The 19,832-nt window shown below is 32.3% G+C and overlaps 2 protein-coding genes across 5 annotated transcripts in view; one reads left to right on the top strand and one right to left on the bottom strand.

Moving 5' to 3' along the window:
- Positions 1 to 4,683, top strand: part of LOC143050545 (excitatory amino acid transporter-like) — a 44,982-nt gene extending 40,299 nt beyond the window's left edge. For all 3 annotated transcript variants that reach the window (XM_076223831.1, XM_076223830.1, XM_076223829.1), the window contains exons 7-9: positions 1,988 to 2,182; positions 2,708 to 2,842; positions 3,383 to 4,683. In XM_076223831.1, coding sequence (XP_076079946.1) covers positions 1,988 to 2,182; positions 2,708 to 2,842; positions 3,383 to 3,587 — 535 coding nt within the window. In that variant the 3' untranslated portion in view covers positions 3,588 to 4,683. The remainder of the gene's footprint in view (positions 1 to 1,987; positions 2,183 to 2,707; positions 2,843 to 3,382) is intronic.
- A 9,503-nt stretch (positions 4,684 to 14,186) lies between these two features.
- On the bottom strand, positions 14,187 to 19,578 carry LOC143050519 (uncharacterized). Of its 2 annotated transcripts, none has more exons than XM_076223827.1 (3): positions 19,268 to 19,578; positions 15,655 to 16,968; positions 14,187 to 14,920 (listed from the first exon to the last, which is right to left on the bottom strand). In XM_076223827.1, exons 1-3 carry the CDS (start codon positions 19,443 to 19,445, stop codon positions 14,841 to 14,843), a joined length of 1,572 nt encoding a protein of 523 aa, XP_076079942.1. In that variant the 5' UTR covers positions 19,446 to 19,578; the 3' UTR covers positions 14,187 to 14,840. The 2 variants fall into 2 exon arrangements, with proteins under 2 accessions (XP_076079942.1, XP_076079943.1); XM_076223828.1 differs by having other exon boundaries at positions 15,655 to 16,944.
- Between the last annotated feature and the right edge of the window lie 254 nt (positions 19,579 to 19,832).

The raw sequence follows: 19,832 nt of genomic DNA, 5'->3' as shown, positions 1-19,832 counted from the left end.
TTTTCATTTTATAGCGTTTACATTTCCTTTGCTCTTACACATGTTTAATTTCTTCATCTATCAATATGATAATAAAAAGTACAGTACACAATCTCTTCCTCGATTTTTTTTTATTTCTTCATCTTTCAATATAATCCTAAAAAAAATATTTTGATATATGTGATAACAAAATGTATTCTTGTCGCTAAATAGCTTCTTGTTGCTATTTGTCACTAATTTTTTTTCTTCTTGTCGCTTCTTGACGCTTTTTGTCGCTAATTAGTGAGACCCCACATGCGTGTAGTTTTCCTGATTTCAAGGGGTATCAGATTGAGTGATTCCCCGCTTCATTGATTAATTTGAAACTCATGGGATTCTTTCTATGTCTGTCTGCATATGGAGGGCTATTGTTGTTGCATAATTTTAAATCATATGCATAATTTAAATTAAAATAAATGTTTCATCGTAAAAATTACCTATAACACCCCTTCAGCAGAAATGGAATCTTCCATATTATCGTTTCGAGTTGTCTCCCTTTTCGAAGTATTCGTCAAGAAGAATTAACTCGTTAATGCCGATAAACGTCGTATTATATTAAGAACGATCTCAATGTAAACAGAGGAGTGTGTACGGAAAGGAGTCATGCCCTCTGACCCAAAGGAACTTCAATAATTAAAGAGTAAGAAATGGGGTTCCTCCTAAACTGGTCCGCCGTTCTATATATAGCTTCGCACCGAAGGTCAGTGTAGCGATAAAGTTGAATTACTTGAATTTTACACAGGAGTTAAATGAAAACTTAGACAAAAATAAAAAATGTTTTAAAACATTAATGTTTTAACTGATCTTTCAAACTAGAACATAGGCGGATCCAGGCCCCCCCCCTTTTTCGTGGAAAAAATTTGGTAGATTATAAAGGGAATAATTGAAGCATGACTGCAGCGGGTCCCTCTTAGGTCAGTCAGCGGGCTCCCCCTTAGGAAAAGTTCTGGATCCGCCACTGTAGAACTTAATCCAGAGGAAAGTTAAAACATTGCTTTAACTGTACCTTATTAAAATTGAACATGTTGAAAATATATATATCCAATTTAAGTTAATTAAAGCTGTAATCCATGATCACAAATTGAATGCTATGTTTACAATTGTTGAAAGCCATGTGCTTTTTTTGCGGGGAAAAAGCGGACCCCCTTAACAGGAATCAGTTACATTTCATTGTTATTTATAGACAGTTAAAATAATTTTGGCAATCATTTTGACTAACTGCTAAGATTTAATTATTCATGAAAAATTTTCTTCAGGTGAAACTGTTTATACTTTAATTATCTACATCTGCCACAGTATTTTCTATCCAATATACAATGAACATTAGCTACAAATTGGTCATTGTACTTTCAAATTATATACATTTTACAGACTTAAGAGGTATTGGGTGAAAGTAACGTATATCATGTATATTCATCATTTAAAACCAATTGAATGCATTTAAATAAGTTGGTACGAGTTAGCAATGGTACGAGTTTGCATTGGTACAAGTTTTTGTTAGTGGTACGAGTTTACAATGGTACAGGATAACTATAATTCGATAAAACACAATAAGTACATGGCTCATACACTTGTAACTTGAGTGACTATTTAGATTGTTACATTTTGCATGTGCAGTTGAATTAGTTTAGAGAATAATACTATCCAGCTATACCAGGGTTACTGGCCAAAAATGCTTGAGACTCACGCATGTTCATGCTTTTTTGCGGCAGTATTCTTGGATCTATTTTTTTCCTCTTTGATCTTTTCAATTTTGGCCAAATCTCATGCATTTGTTTAATGAAAATTTGGCAGAACTGCTATACATGTGTCAATGAAAACTATGGCAATCGTATCCCTCAGAGCATTCTGCTCTTTGATTTAAATTCAATTGACCAAAATGTTACTTTATCATACCTTCCCAATAACAATAATCTTGTTGATAAATGTCACAGAATGTCCTCTTATTTAAAATTTATGTCTTTCAAAGCTCTTCGACACTTCCTGTGACCATGGAATGCCTGGAAGAGAAGAATAAGATCGACATACGTGTAGCGAAATTTGTGACCCCAATCGGAGCCACCATCAACATGGATGGAACTGCACTCTACGAGGCCGTGGCATCCATTTTTATTGCTCAGTATCTAGGAATTTCATTAAATTTTGGGGAAGTTATTATCATCAGGTATGTATTTGGATAAGAAGTAACAATTTGAAGTAAAACTTTTTTCAGATCATATTTGAAAAGAAGGAATATTTTAAGCAGCTTTTGCTTTTCTATTTGCTATAATAACACACAAGGTGAAGGTTGCACAATGACTACATCATACCTGTACTTAAAACTTTTATGATAAATATGGAATTTAAACAATGGAAAAAGTTGTAAAAAGTAAGAAAAATATATATTTTATTACGAATTCTAATTTATTGTAAGACGATAAAATTATTCCTTACAACAGTTATGTATTAAAAAAAATTTCATATCTAACACAGAACATTTATCACCGTCGTATGACAACCGTAAGTTAACAGAGAAGCATAGTAGGGTTATATATGAGTGTCTCTTATGACCAACAGTTAAGTACTTTCTTTTTCATAGTATTCTTCTCATTACTTCTTTTATTATTGCATTTTTATGATATTCACTAAGGTGAATATACTGATCTTGTTTTTGTAAATAGCATAATATAACCCGGATATTTTTTCCAAGTTTGACGTCAACAGCTGCTGCCATCGGTGCCGCGGGAATTCCGTCAGCTGGTCTTGTAACCATGGCAATTGTTTTGACAGCAGTTGGATTACCAGTAGACGAAGTAACTCTCATAATACCCATAGATTGGTTTTTGTAAGTATTTTTTTATAACACTCTACTGTACATGGTACAACTTACCTATATAATTGGAATCAACGCCTGACAGACAAAGTCAAATTCCAATGTTGTCCAAAATATTTGCATTTCAACTGCATATATCTTCAATGCATATGAGTTTAGCAAAAATAAATTATGTGACAATATTGTTAAATTCATAGAATTAGTTTATTAATTATTTGATGTATTGCTTTGAAGTCACCCCACTTCACCTATCCTCTTCATGCCGGTCGGCATTTCAGGCCCTGCTTTGAAGTAGCTGTATGTAATTGTGATGACTCTAAGATCAATTACTTATACTTTAGAACTTACTCTGATTTCATATCTGATACTGATCAAAGAAAGTTGCTCGACGAAGGTAACAAACAGCACATATTAAACACTAAATGAAGCACAAACAAACAGAGACACAAAACATTGCCATGTTAAGCAGTATGACCAATATAGGTGGAGACATTCCTAAGTAATTTTCAAATATTATAGCAAGGTTGTAATAAATGATTATTTACATTTCAGGGATAGATTTAGAACAGCCATTAATGTATTGGGTGATGCATATGGTGCTGGTCTTGTTGCTCACTTATCGCAAGAAGATCTTGCCGAATTAGACAGACAAGCTGTTAAAGGAATAGACATTAATGACGTAGAAATCAATGTTAATGGTGGCAAGTTTCAAGAGAAAAATGGTGGACTCGACAATCCCTCCTTTACAAAAATGTAGTTCAAAAGACTGTCTGCCTTCAATGCAACACTGTTCTTTAAGTTTTCATTGAGTTCTGAAACAAATTCGTAAAAAAATGTTATACACACCAGCTTTATAAAAGACAGATTGTACTCTATGCTTTTTAACATGTTACGACATTTCATGAGATATTAAACTATCTCGCTTAGGGAAAACTGTATTATTTTATGATTGTCTGTATTTGACAAATGATGGTAACCGTTACTTGTATCTTTATGCATTAAATTTGTATCTGTGTCACAATGGAAAATATATAAAGCACAAACTGTGTTTAAGATCTAAATATTTGATAAAGAACGTTTCTTAAAAAAGCGACAAGATATCAAAATAAGTAACTACATGTAGGGAAGTGAGAATACAAAGGTTACAACATAGTATTTATATTTGGGAGTGACTAAAGGAACCACTATTTGATTCTCTGAATTGGCAGGTATATTTCTTTGGAAATCTCTTAAAAGAAAAATAATAATGGTTGCCCCAAGAATTAAAAAAAATATGGTTATATATCTGAAGAAAAAATAAATTTTGAAAGCAGATTGTAAAAATATAATTTTCCAGTTGAAATCGTGGAACAAATTAGCTTTCCTTCGCCCAGTGATATTACCATTATACCCTTGTTATAACACAGGGAAATTTGTAATATTTTACCGTAAACCGGCGTTTCACGATCTATAATCAATCAATTAAACCAAAATTTGCTTTTCATTGGATTGTACTGCCGCACACAATCCTATTTCAGAGAACTGAACATTTCAAATAGTTGTATATCATTATATTGATTATTACGCTATTAATATTCACTGTAGTCTGTGTCAGCTGATATCAACTGAATTATGATAATGTCTTTGTCATTGTCCATCTAAGGGACCTATATTTGAGAGAAAAAAAAACATATTGTATTGTATTGTAAAGACACTTAAGCTCCCCTTCCTCTCCGTTCCTTGGAAATGGTAGGAATTCAAAGGCGTCAAAATTTGTAAACAAAATAACAAACTAAGTTCATAAACAATAAAGTGTCGAATCCTTCGGGAGCACCCATTTGATTCTGGGCTTTTATTTTTTTTTTATTTTTTTTTTTACCAAGAACTAAAAATAAAAGAATAATTTAGTTATTTAGTGCGAATCCCGGCCCCTCCCTTTTGAGGGGAAACAAATGCTTCCAGTGCATATCAAAATGAAATATAACAATGAGTATATAGTCATGGAGATGATATCCGTTTTTCGTACTGAAATAATTTGATTTGGGTTTAAACATAATAATAATCTCGTTTTTAATGTAATTATTACATCAGTATATTGTATTGTTTTTTATAATCATTTAGCCATATATATTTTTAAAATAATGAACCTCACTAAGTAGATCATAGATGGTTATGACCATTCTTTCAAGATCCGTGTTAGTCGCATAGCTCCTCAAGTGTTATCTTTATTCGATATTTTCAAGCATTTTGTTGTTGTCTGTAAATCTCATATTTACACAACGAAATGTTCTATAATCTATGCATTTTTTTCTGAAATATATTTTGACAGCTCTCCTCTTATTTTTAGATTTATAATGATCCCTTTGTTGAGACTATTTTATAGTTGTTGTTTTTTATATCATATATCATATACAATAAACAATATACTCTACAAATCGTTTTTGCTTATTTTACTACATGTGCAAAATTTGATTTCAGGTTTCTGTACCGGTACTTCTAATTAAGGTATACAAGAGTAAGGACAAGGCAAACGAGTCTAAAAAATCAAAATGTAAAAAAGTACAACCAGAATACCAAACTTCAATGCAAACTCAAAACGTCCAGAAAAAGTGACAAAATCAAATGCTATCAATCAACGGAACAATTTCCTGGCTCGGTACAGGCATTTTCGGAAAAGAAATGGAGCGTTAAAACTGTTTTTGTTTTGCTGACTTAACCTCCAACTTGCATGACAGTTTCTATTCTATAAACAAAATTGGGTGAGCAACCCAATTTACTCCAAACATTTTGAATACTTAGATAATAATAGAGAGGTACCATTCACATATCAGTAACATTACCTAAGAAATATATAAAAAGATTCACATATATGAGATACTTATAATTTGTCAATATACGAGGTCATGCTTTTCTCATTCTATTCTGTATGGCGTTTTACCAATTAATCCCGGTTAGATGTATATTGATTTATATAATAATTGTTTGAGATTTGAACTATCTTACTGGAACTGCGAGTTCTTTTAGATGTAGTATGTATTTTGTCTTTCTGTCAGTTATTGTTATACGTCGTACCAATTTGATAAGTCACGCCATTTTCATCTGATTTTTGCAGTTTGTTTTTATGCTGTGCCTAACAACAAAAAAAATAGATGACAAACGAGACGATTTTTATTTCGAAATTATCAATTTAACTAACCTTAGTAGCAATATACTATCTTTACCTGCCTATGGAATATGCCTTTCCCAACTTATTCGATATTCAAGAGCTTGCAGCTCCTACTAGAGGTTTCCAGATTTGCTACGTATCAGGTACGGTTGGTACGTAACACAACCGTTGATGTTGTTTTGGAGAAATCATTTAATGAATGGGATCATTTCATTCATCAAAATAAAATAAAAAAAAATGAAATGCATATCAGCAAAAAACTAGCTTAACGTTTTATTTGATAACGATTTGCACGTTTCTAGAACACTTTGTTTATGATTCCTTATGAAATTATTTAATTGTGCATAAGCCATGAATCAAACAGACCTGAAACGAACTGAGTTGACATGACCTTGATATTCTAAATATAGATTTGCGTTCGTTATTGGTATTGTATTTGTTTCGTGTATTTACAGAAAGAAAAATATTTTGTTTCTTATTTTTAATCGTTTACGTGTCAAAATTGTGTTAATTTCATTGTATAATTAGTTCTTGCATGAAATTAGACATTAATATTTAAGAATTGAATGCTTCTTTTTATAAATTTATTGGGGTGTAAAAGCGTTGACCGAAGTACATTTGCTTCATTCTAAAAATGTACGCACGGTCAACGCTTTTACAACCCTATAAAGTTACAAAAAGAAGCATTCAATACTTATAATTACATTTTTTTTAGCTATGATTATGAAAACACGAATTTTATATATTTTATTATTTAATTCACCTGTGCACTTTATTGTTGGAGCACGTGTTATCATGAATGAAAAGTTATATTGAGCAATGCAACTGCTTACGGAATAACACGTGATGTGCAGTTAGCAAATCAGAATAAAATATTATAATGAAACATACATCTAATGTAACTATTGACTAATAAATTTCAATCGTTTCATCAAAAAGGCACTCTTTTTTTTATCAATAACTTGAGACATTTTTCTTGAAATGCATTCTAAAAAAAGTAACTGAAAACGTATTGATAAATAAGACATATTTCCCTATTCTGTTGTCAATGAAAACACCAATATAAAAAGGAAGATATGATATATTTTCCAATGAGACAACTCTCCATCACAGGCACTTGTCTCAACCCCCCCCCCTTATATAGCTTGATATATATTAAGGTATATAGGCGATATAGGCGAAAAAATATCTGAGACAAGTGCATGTGCTCTCCACAAGAGACCAAATGACACATATATTAACAATTATAATAGATCACTGTACGGCCTTCAACTATGAGCAAAGTCCATCCCGCATAGTCCGGTTTAAAAGTCTCCTAAATGTCAAATGTTAAAAAAGTTCAAACAAGAAAACTGACGGCCTAATTTATTTTAAAAAAATTAACGAAAAACAAATATGTAACATAGCAACAAACGACAACCACCGAATTACAGGCTCCTGACTTGGGATTGGCACATATACATGCATATATGACGGGGTTAAATATGTAAACTTGACAGTGGTGTTACAGTTCAAAATAAGAGCGAACTATAGAAATCAGTTAAAAAAAGACTTAACTCGAATAGATACAAACAGAAATACACCTAACTAAATATTCAGGACGAGAACAAGTTAACAACAAGTGAAACTGCGAGCTACTGCTCACTGATGATACCCCCGCCGCAAGTGGATAATTTTAATAGTGTAAAAATATGCAAGTGTTCGTGACGTTAAACAGGAAGTTGTTGAGTGATGAATCTGAAAACGCATCACACGGTAAAGCTGACTTGTATAAATCCTGAAACCCAATTACAGAAATCCTTGTATTGTAATTCCTGAGAAAAATGTGACGAAAATTTTCAACTTAGATATCATGTGTTAAATAATACAAGTGTTCGGTAAACAGGAAGTTGTCGAGTGATGAATCTGAAAACGCATCACACGGTGTAGCAGATTTTTATAAACCTTGAAACAAAATTTCAGGAATCCTTGTATTGTAGTTCCTGGAAAAAATGTGACGAACCTTTTCAACTTGGTTATAATGTGTTAAATAATACAAGTGTTCGGTAAACAGGAGGTTGTCGAGTAATGGATCTGAAAACGCATCAAACTATATAAACTTAATATATAAACCCTGAAACCAAATATCAGAAATCCTTGTATTGTAGTCCCTGAAAAAAATGCGACGAAAAAATATTCATGTTACGGACGGACTGACGGATTGATGGACTGATGGACTGACGGACTGACGGACTGATGGACTAATGGATGGACGGACTGACGGAGAGACAGACAGAGGTTAAACAGTATACACCCTTTTTTGAAAGCGGAGGTATCTATAATAAATACAATATGTCTTGTAATAATAGAGGCCATCCGGGATGTTTGTCGGGGAAATTTTGCCTGCCACAGGAAAATGAGGGTATATTGGATAGGGACAGGAATTATTTTGCCTTGCAACAGGCCACCTATGGACCCCTCTAAGAGTTGTTGCAAGGGTTCTTAACATATCAAGAGCGTGACACTCTCTTTGCACGAGGCATCGGATATAACATCCCCATTCTGCACGGACGTGAATGCATACTTGATACATCCTGCAAAGCCAAACGGACGCCCCACTTTGGCAAGCGTTTCACTGCCGGTCGGGAGAAGAACAAGTGACCCGTCATATTTCTATTCTCAAGTGACCCGTCATATTTCTATTCTCCAGTGACCCTTGGGGTCAGACAACATATAAAAGGTAGAGACAATGAACTTCAATTCTTAAATAACTTACAATATTAAATTGTATAAAAAAAGAATGGAAAGAATTGATACTTATAATGTAGTTAAAAGTTTGTTGATTACTGTTGTGGCGTATGATTAAAAGACATGCTATTAAAGGTTAGTAGTTGAATATTTCCATCTTTAATTATAATTTGTTTTTAATAAACATATTAATTTATACTTTCGCAAGTGAATACGCCAAATTTTTTTATGAATTATAGTTGAAGATGACATGTGGCGGTTTGTACAGACCTTGATAGCCCTTGCACAGCGCTTCACATTCTAGTGAAGAGGTTTTGCATTTATCTTTATCATTAATACATTTTTAATAAGGTCAATTTTGCATATTAAAATAGCTCTTATTTTATCATGGTTATGAAAGCCAACCCCAAAAAATGTCAACCTATTCAATCTATACTGTTATATCTATATAACAGGCGATTATTAGAAAAAAATAAATATGACTGATGTGTTTTATTTTTTAGCTTGTTTTTGCCTGTGCAATTTCAAGGGAAATAAATCTTAATCACAAACCGTTCGTTGCAACGGTTACTTGCAACGGTTGGTTGAAATCATAATCGAGTACACACAATATCGTTTGTTATAAATAGGGAACACATCTACATGAAATTTATATTAAGTAGTAGCTAAAAATCATCCAAATAACTTTTGTTAACAATTCATAAAACATACGTTGACATTAAGTGCATGAATGCATTCTTTTAAGAAAGTCCAATGACGGCTCCCAGTTCGAACTACGGTTGGTACGGTCGCAAATCGGGAAACCTCTACTCAGACAGTGTAAAACGTCACCAGTGTCTGAACTGAGTAGAAAGTTGATGAACCAGGGGTATGTCAAATAACATTTCATATTGATCTTAAAAAAAGTTCATAGGAAAATACCAATACTTTGATGATAAATATTCCGTATCAAATCCAAAAATAATACCCGATGGTCTTGAAGTATAGATTCTAGGTACTGAAATTGTTTATAATAGTAATAACGTCTTATAGTATTCTTTTGTTTCTTTTTTTTAATATTATGTAGACGAAACGCGCGTCTGGTGTAAATACAAAATTTAATCCTGGTATCTATGATGAGTTTATTATTCTGTTTAGTGTCTATTTTTGACGTGGCCCTGTATTTATACATCCCGTCATTGTGTTATTGTGCTATGGCATTTTTTTTTATTCTAGTCTTTTAATTTTGCTAATGTCCTTTGTTTATATGCCATTTTGTTTTGTTTAGTTTGGCTCGTTTAATTTGTTATAAGCTAACTAATGTGGATTCATTATTATTCGTTAAATACAAACTTTCGTGAGTTTCGTGGGTAAAGGTGAACCACGAAATTAAGTGTTCAACGAATGACAAATTTTCTATAGGCGTGTATGCAATCTTCTGCAAAACCACGAAATTAAATATCCACGAACATGTGAGTTCTCCTTAATCCACGAAAATTGGTACCCACGAAAATAAGTGAACCCACAGTATACAAATCCTTGTTAAAATTATTATAAAATATTTTCTTTTACCCTTTGACAAAAAAAAAATAAGAATCTAAAAAACTTGAACCACACGCTATATCGAAAAAAATCATTGGAGATATAGCAATTTGACAAACACTAATTTTGATCATTGAAAAGCCTAATATTTCCTTAACAAGAGAACGTGATTAAAACGTTCCGCAGATTTTTAAAAAGCTATCTCCCTGTCGTATAATGTACCTCTTTAGGAAAAGAACACAATGTTAACTGCTTTACCCTTATTTTTGACAATTTATGTTTGTTTGTTTTGTTGCCATGTCGTTCTCAATATAATGGAATTTTATGCGATTGTCATACAAATGAGAGATTAAACTAGCTATAAAACAAGGTTGTAATCCACCATTTTCTACACAAGAAAATGCCTGTAACATGTCAAGAATATGACCGTTGATAAACAATCGTTTAGAAAATACCAGTAACATGTCAAAAATATGACAGTTGATAAACAATCGTTTAATATGTTTGAGCTTTAGATTTTGTCATTTAAAAGGACTTTCCATTTTGATTTTTCCTGAGAGTTCGGTATTTTTGTTATTTTTCTTTTCAAAACCAATTTCCTCCTGTAATATAGAGGAGTGAGCACTGACTATCCTATTAAACCCTCATGCTTTATGTGTCTATCCAAACTCGTAATCCTGTAATTCAGTGGTTGTCCTGATTGCTGACTCACATAGCCCCTTTTCTTGTGCTGATTTTAGAGTCAATCAGGTCACTGGTGTTCTTTCTTGAATTGTTGAATTGTTTCACATTTTGTAATTAGGGTGTATTTTAAAGCTTACGTCCTGGTACCTTTGATTACACCACTGGGTCGATGCCACTGCTGGTGGACGTTTCGTCTCCGAGGGTATGTCCAGCCCAGTAGTCAGCACTTCGGTGTTGATATGAATATCAATTATGTGGTCATTTTTATAAACTTTAATTTTTTCGAAAAACTAAGGATTAACTTAGCCGTATTTTGGCACAACTTTTTGGAATTTTGGATCCTCAATGCTCTTCAACTTCGTACTTGTTTGGCTTGCGATTTTTTTTTCATCAGAGGGTCTTATGTGGACGAAACGCGCGTCTGGCGTACTAAATTATAATCCTGGTACCTTTGATAACTATTTACAACACTGGGTCGATGCCACTGCTGGTGGACGTTTCGTCCCCGAGGGTATCATCAGCCCAGTAGTCAGCACTTCGGTGTTGACATGAATATCAATTATGTGGTCATTTTTATAAATTTTCTGTTTACAAAACTTTAATTTTTTCGAAAAACTAAGGATTTTCTTATCCCAGGAATAGATTACCTTAGCCGTATTTGGCACAACGTTTTGGAATTTTGGATCCTTAATGCTCTTCAATTTCGTACTTTTTTGGCTTGATAAATATTTTGATATGAGCGTCATTGATGAGTCTTATGTAGACGAAACGCGCGTCTGGCGTACTAAATTATAATCCTCGTACCTTTGATAACTATTTACGTCTTGGTATGGGATTTTTCTCATTTTAAAGGTAATATGTTGAACAATAGCTTCTTAATCTAATGTCATTTAATTCTTCGGTGTATTCACATAATGTATCAGCACCAATATTTAACAAAGGGAGAACACGTAAAAGTATCAATAGATATTGAAATTAAAAGGTGTAACGTATAACAAACGTATTATCAGCGAATAAGTAACGAATAAGTAACAGGGTATCCGTCGAGCGCTGAAACGGGTACATACGCGCTAATTGTGCTATTTCACTTCTTAGAACCCATAGATATCACTAAAGACAAGAAAACAAATTGAAAATCGTTTTTTAAAGGTGCAACGTATAACAAACGTATTATAAGCGAACGAGTAACGAAAAAGTACCAGGGTATCAGTCGAGCGCTGAAACGGGTAACTACGCGCTAATAGGGTAATTTCACTTCTTAGAACCCATAATTACCACTAGAGATAAACTTCTAAGAACCCACAGTTACCACCAGAGACAAGAAAACAATAGAAAATCTTTTTTTAAAGGTGCAACGTATAACAAACGTATTATCAGCGAATAAGTATCAGTCGAGCGCTGAATTGGGTACATACACACTAATAGGGTTATTACACCTCTAAGAACCTATAATTACCACCAGATACAAGAAAAAAAGCAGTTAGGTAGAACGTATTAAAATAGAATAAGAAACAAATAAGTATCGAATATAAAGTAACAGGATACCAAACTAAACGACCAAACTAAAAGAAATATCATTAAGATAAGATTTTATTTTTGCAAAACATTTTAGTTATTATACATTACGTACAAACTTATATCTTAATAATGTACGTTTTGTGTATTCTTCAACCTTTGAAACCAAAATTTTGTGTTAATCAAATATTGACTATATAGGTCAAGAAACTATGTCAATAAATCATAAGAATATTATTAATAATTGCAAAAAGTTAGATTATATTTGTTCAGATGTGTTTGAAGGTAAATGAATTAAAAAAAAACACTACTCTGATATCTCTCAAATATAGTAAATGTATTTAAAAATTCTAATACTTCTAAGGGATAAATATTAAATAAATTACATTTGCTTGACCAAAATACATTATTGTTTTTCTATTCATACCCTGATCATAACAATGAGTTTGAGTTTATATTCTTTTTTCAATAAGTTTCAATAATCAAGCTGTTCACAACTTTTAATACAGTGCACTAAAAACGTGACTTCAATGATTCTAACTTTATAAACTGGCAAAACGGTATCACCAAAAAAACTTTTAACTAGCATCGTGTCTATGTCCCCTCTCCTTGCTCTCTTTTCGCAATTCCTTCTGTCATAATTGTAAACTCCCATATAAGCAAAGTTGACCTTAGATAGATTTGGCTATTGTATTTAGGTACTTTTTGGTAATACATATAATAGCTCCTCACATTTAAGTGCCTAAAACATTCATGGCTTTTTCGTGAGGATTTCTTATGGAGCTAATACGAAAAGGCGATTCGAACGTAACTAATTTGCGTCTGGCAAATCTAAATCCTCGTATCTTTGATGAGTTTATTATGAGGTGTTGTTTTCATTGGCTATATAATCAGCTCAATAGTCAGTCTTTCGGTTTTGAAATGATTTATAACTTTTTTTTAATTCCTCGTTCATCAATTAAGAAATAACTACGAAACTAAGGTTCAAACTCCTTCATGCAAAGTTCAACTTTTTCAAGTACATATAAATCATTCGCTTTAACATTAAAGATCTGGCGAAATCCAGAAAAAAATATAGTTTGGACGCAACAATGAAAAAGGATATTGGGAAAGTCGTTAATATTAGAAAGATTTTAGATTGTACAGTAAATACAAACAGAATAAATAGACCACGCGCTTTATTTTATCGAATGGAAACGTGCGTAAACTTGCATTTTGTGTATCTATGTACTATATATTAACTATATTTGATATCTTGATATTAAATGAGGTAATATAAAAATAGAAGATGTTGTATGATTGCCAATGAGACAAATCTCCACAAAAACCAAATGACATAGGAATTAACAACTGTAGGCCATCGTACAACACACAATAATGAGCGAAGATCATATATAGTCAGTTACAAAAGGTCACGACATCATAGATGTAAAAAAATCACATGAGAAAAACTAACGGCCTAATTTATGTTAAAAAAATATCAACAACAACCACTGAAGTAAAAGCTTCAAAATATGGAAAGGCACATACATTATGTGGCAGGGTAAAACTTTTTTGAAATTTGCATTAGTGTCTTCCCGTACTTTGACGCTCAGCGGAAGTGCGAGGGAAAATCCTGGATGAAGGAAAAAGGTTAGTAAAACCCGAAAGATAACCACCAAACAACTTTTTTGCATGATGAAATATTTCGTTGTCGAATATACGCTGTATAATAAATGTTAAAAATCGTGCAAGGAGGACTAAGTTTTATATATATATATATATATACATGCATTAGTTCGATAGTTTAATTAACATAATTTCAAGAAACTCGTTTCTTATAACTTTAACATTTAAAGAAGCAATCAACATTATATGATTTTTTTTGGTACATAGGAATCTTGTTAAAACCTTATTCTATGTTAAAGTTCAGTTTTGGATTTACAAATATTTTGTCCTCGAACACCACTGAGGGAGCATTAATGGTTGAAACGCACATCCATGGCAGTACCGCTGATGTTATTGAAATTTCTAAAAACAAGATGTATAAAAACAAAGCTATATTTAGTATAAAAACATTCTAAAATGAATAAATACGAAATCATCAGAAAATTGATGAAGAAAACAATTTAAAACAACAACAGTAAATAAATAGATAGATAATAAATTAATAAATAAATACAACAAAAATGTGCATGTAAATATTTAAAAAATGCAATGTATAACATTCTAGAAGATGGATTTTAAAAGACTTTTTTTATAAAGCATATAATACAATAAATAAAACCAGATTTAACTATTTAGAATGTTTGCAAAATATTCATATTCATAAACTCTCAATTATAAAATATATAAAAATGATAGTATCACAGTTATTATAAAAATGAAAGCTCTAGAAAAGATATATCACAGAAAAGACAATCTGACAAGATTAAAAACTTAACAGTACTTCGATGCAAAGTTAGCTACTAAAAGTAGTAACATAGTGGTGATGCTGTGAAATGTTTTTTGATCGTTACCTGTGAATAAAAAAAGTATTACTTTTTAAGACATTTCTATTCATTGATTATTGCTCGACCATTAACATTAATAGGGGAAAGTAGGAACAGTTTTAATATCTTCAAACTAACTCTCGTTTTTGTTTTTTGGTGTAGCTCGTTATGCTCAATTTTAAGTATTCTATGAAGGGTTGTATGAACTTGTCTGTCTTTTCGTTGTCTTTAGAAGAGTTTTAAATATCTCCTTGTTATCTTATCTCTTTTTTTTAGATCTCTATTTCAAAAGAGAAAAAGCATTAAAAAGCCTGAATCTTACTGTATCCAAAATATAGCTCCTTTTAAAGGAAACTTAGAAACTTTTTTCTATTTCAGTTCAAAATGATTGATTTATCTTCTTCTAATTGAATTAAATAAAAAAAAACCATAAACTTCACAATATGAAAAAAAAAACGAGTAAAGTACATCAATGATACAACTTTTTCAAGAGTCAAATTCCTGATTTGTAAATCAGCATAATGTGAATAAAAATGCATTGGTTTCGACACCTAATATCGGTCTCAGATATATGTAAATTTATTTTGATGATGACAAGAATCACTAGGCTCTTAATTGTTCAGAACAATGTTAAGGAAAGTAGCGATAGAGAGTCCAATAGAAAAGAGGAAAGACATAAACAATTAAATACAAAAGAAACATCTTCCAATTTATCTTTTAGCTAATTCAGATATTAAATAAATATATAACAAAATACTTACATCCTGAGTTGAAACAGTTGGAGTTTATATCACAACGAGATGAATCAGTTGTAGAGGAAGCAACAGGGGTCGCGGTATTAGAAGCGTTTGTTACAGATGTAGTAGTTGTGGAAAGAACGCTTGTTAATGCTGTCTGTGTTGTACTAGTTGACGACGTAACCGAAGATAAACTAGCAGTACTTGACACCATATCAGATTTGGTAGTGATTTGTATACTTGGAGAATTTGTGGTTGTTAAATCGGTTGTAATTGCATTTTGAGTTACCATGCTTTGATCATCATTTGTTGTTAATGGTAATCCAGTAGAAACATAGTTTGGTCTTGATGGCTCTGAATCTGTTGGCCTACTTGATAAAGTATCTGTAGAAGATGAACCTGAATCGTCTTTCGGTCCGGTAGTGAAATGTATATTGATTGGTTGAGTACTGGTTCGTGATTCATCCGTTGATGAAGTAACTGAAGATAAACTTGCAATATTTGACAGCATATCAGATTTGATAGTGGTTTTTGCAGTTAAAGAATCTCCAGTCGTTAAATCGGTTGTAATTGCATTTTGAGTGCTTTGGTCAACTTCTGTTGTTAATGGGAATCCATTGGAAACATATTCTTGTCTTGATGGCTCTGAATATGTTGACCTACTTGATAAAGAACTTGTAGAAGATGAACCGAAATCATATTTTGGTTCGGTAGTAAAATGCATATTGGTTAGTTCGGTACTGGTTCGTGTTTCATCCGTTGACAAAATCTCCGTTTCAGTAATTGTCATTGTAATCATTGAATCTTTATTGTTAACAGAAGCCGATGTACTTGTTTCAGATGTATATTTCGAAGCCAATGAGTTCTGTTCGAACTTGTCTCTTGTCAATATCAACGAATTCGAGCTGGTTGATGTTTCCATGTTGTGTGTATAGCTAGTTGCATCTATGTGTGGTCCAGTATGAACTTGGTTTGTCGCGGAGTTGGTTATATCAGTAAATTTACTGGTAGGCATGTCTGTAATGGTTTCAGAACTTCCTTCGATTGGTAATTGCTCTGTACTTAACGAGTTTGGTCCCATAGTTCTTGTAAGCAAATCGTACGTTGGAAAGTTTCCAAGGTTATCCATTGAAGTTGAAGGACTGCTATACTCATCAGTGGTTACAGAAAATACATCTTCTGATGGTAGTGTTTCGTGTGTATTTATTACATTTGACACATCGTTTGGACTACTTTGATACAGACTTGGGTCAGAGGTTGACTTGAGTGCTGAAGTGTTTTCAGTAGTACTAACATTACCGCCTAAATCTTCTGCTGTTGACATGGAAGAGGTAGATTCTGAAATATGAGATAATATCAACAATATTTACACTATAGTCTTATTTAATTTAATTTTAACTGCTTCATTTTATTTTTGTTTTGTTTTGTACTTTTTAACCAACACAACAGGAAGTTAATATCTGAATTAACTCAATATTAAACGTACCAAATCAATTAAAACAAATATTCTACCTTCATACTGCCAATACTGTTTAATCTTATTTAAACCCATCATTTTGATATGAGCGTCACTGATGAGTCTTATGTTGACGAAACACGCGTCTGGCGTATTACAGTAAAATCCTGGTAGGTTCCTTTGATAACAATTATGTAAGAATAACTTTGCGATTAAGTTTAAGCATTAATACATGATCTTTCAACCTTCGTTTTTATAAAAACTAACTGAATCAGTATCAAAATTCCAGAACTATTACCAAAGAAAGTGTTTTTATCTCGTTAGTTGTGATTATCATCTGATGAATCTATTATACAAGTCATACGATTTTGGAAAATTTTGCATAAGCATTTTGCAAAATTCCCCATAACTTCTTTTTTTTCCCCAAGAGCAACTTCGTACGTCTTTTATTCCCCAAAAGCAACTTCGTACGTCTTTTATTCCCAAGAGCAACTTCGTACGTCTTTTATTCCCCATGAGCAACTTCGTACGTCTTTTATTCCCTAAGAGCAACTTCGTACCTATAAACCCAAACATTAAACCTGGCCCAAAAACTAAAAAAAAACCTGCTTATCTGTAAGAAATTAAATTGCTTGAAATAAAATAAAAGCTTCTCAGACTTTATAAGTTTTATGTGTTTGTCTACAAAAATGTCTCATACAATGATGTTAATGTTCTTGAAAGATTTTTTGTCATATTGATTACAATTATTACTTGAATATAAAACCTGTACGTCTAAGATTGTAAGTTGTGGTCGAATATGTCTATTAAACACGTTAATGGCATCACAGTGACATTGAAAATGACATGTTTGCACTTAAATTACATCAGTATATTATCATAATCATTTGTCATTCAAGTTAATATATTCTGTATAGCATTAAAGAACATGAACCTTTTTGATAGTTTAAGTGACCAGGATGCCACAAGAAGTAAGGTTTAAACATCCATAGGCATATTTGAACTAGGAGAGAGTTTTAATTGTTCTCTTGTGTCCCTTATAGTCGTAAAACTCCTCACATTTTCAAGTGCTTATACGTCTTTACATCGGTACTTTGGTCGTTCCTAGTAAATGTTAACAAAGAAAAGCAGTGAGGGCGCAACACAAAAAGTGTCATTTTAGTTAATTCGATACCTCTGTGGTGAAGTGAAAGAAAACGAAAATACCATAGGCGCAGTGAAGCTCTGACAACATTTTAGTTTAAAATACCCTTTCTTAATTACTCCGTTCTTCATTTTTGAATTATTCGAATATGTTCTACCTTTAATTAAGTTTTTATTGTACTTGAACATCATATGTGCTTGTACTTATATTCAGAATGATATACCTACTGATGGATAACTTTGTTTGTGGACAAGTCTAAATAGATTTTCTGAATGGCGCCATTCCTTGTCAACACTGCGTTATTTGTAGTTCATTATATGTATAGGAATATAAATTAACGTCGTCCTTATAGACTTTGATGCGTTCTTGATCTAATTAACGAATAACTGTTGAATGCCTTCATTCCTTGTATAAACTACTCTAAATTTTAAAAATTTGTGTTTCCTTTTTCTTGTGAACGATGTAGATGAATCACATTACTATTGTTTGTCTGATTGTTTTTTTTTTCATTTCAAGCCATGGCGTTGTCAGTTTATTTTTAATCTATATGAGTTTGACTTCTCTCTGGTATCTTTCGTCCCTCTTTTAAACTTAAGTCTAAAGAAAATATAAACCATTGCTTATGAAAATTGTGTCTAGAATTGCATGTGCTTGTTTATACTTCTATTCATTCCTATTTCGTTCTCTTATTATGTATTTCGAATTCTTTAAACTGTTTTTGCCGAACTGTTCAAATTTTAATGATTCGAACAGCAGTATACTACTGTTGCCTTTATTTACCATATGTTAAACTGATCATTTTCATTGACCCACATATTTTGTTGTCGGAAGATGTATGTGTCAATATCCCTTATGCGCCTAAAACCCAAACTAAAGATGAAGAAAACAAATATTCACAGTGGAGTAATAATCGCCATAATCACTTTTTTTTTTAAATGATTTAGCTCAACCATTTCTTTTTAATTGAAGAGCACAGAAACGTAGAAAAAAGTTGAAAAAACGGTAATGTTTACATACCACTCATCACAAAAACATACCTGTATCGATGCAATGAACACCAGCATCCTGCTCATAATCACACATTCTCATACTGTCACTGGTGTCATATGTACACTCTGATAGATCCGTTTCATAACCTGTGCAGTATACGTTAAACATACTTCTACTGAAATTGTAATCCCGATTGATATGTGTAGCTTTACCAATATCTCCCATTCCAGTTTGCTTACATACAACTGTAGCATCTTGATCGTTCCAATTGTAGGCACATACTGTTGAAGTATTATATGTCTCTGCGTTGTACAAAATTACTCGACCATCATGTCCTACAAGCACTGACGTATTACCTGCAACTATAAAGAGCAATAATTATATCATACTTTGCATTCTATAAACAGTAATTAGCTTTGTCCAGTGTGAAATCTTTACTTAATTTCTGCAGACGATAACTGAAAGAAAATGACATTTCTTGTTGGACTGAAAATGGTTAGCATTACTCAAATCATCACTCTTTATTGCATTTAACGTGTGACTGTAAGAAGAATCGACTATTTTTCGATTTAACTGAAACTGACGCAATATTTTCATCCTTGAATTCAGTTT

Source organism: Mytilus galloprovincialis, chromosome 1, assembly GCF_965363235.1.
Source record: "Mytilus galloprovincialis chromosome 1, xbMytGall1.hap1.1, whole genome shotgun sequence".
In the NCBI taxonomy this organism is placed as follows: Eukaryota; Metazoa; Mollusca; class Bivalvia; order Mytilida; family Mytilidae; genus Mytilus; species Mytilus galloprovincialis.
The sequence above is the reverse complement of the archived record's forward strand: the minus strand, read 5'-3'. Positions and strand labels throughout refer to the sequence as shown.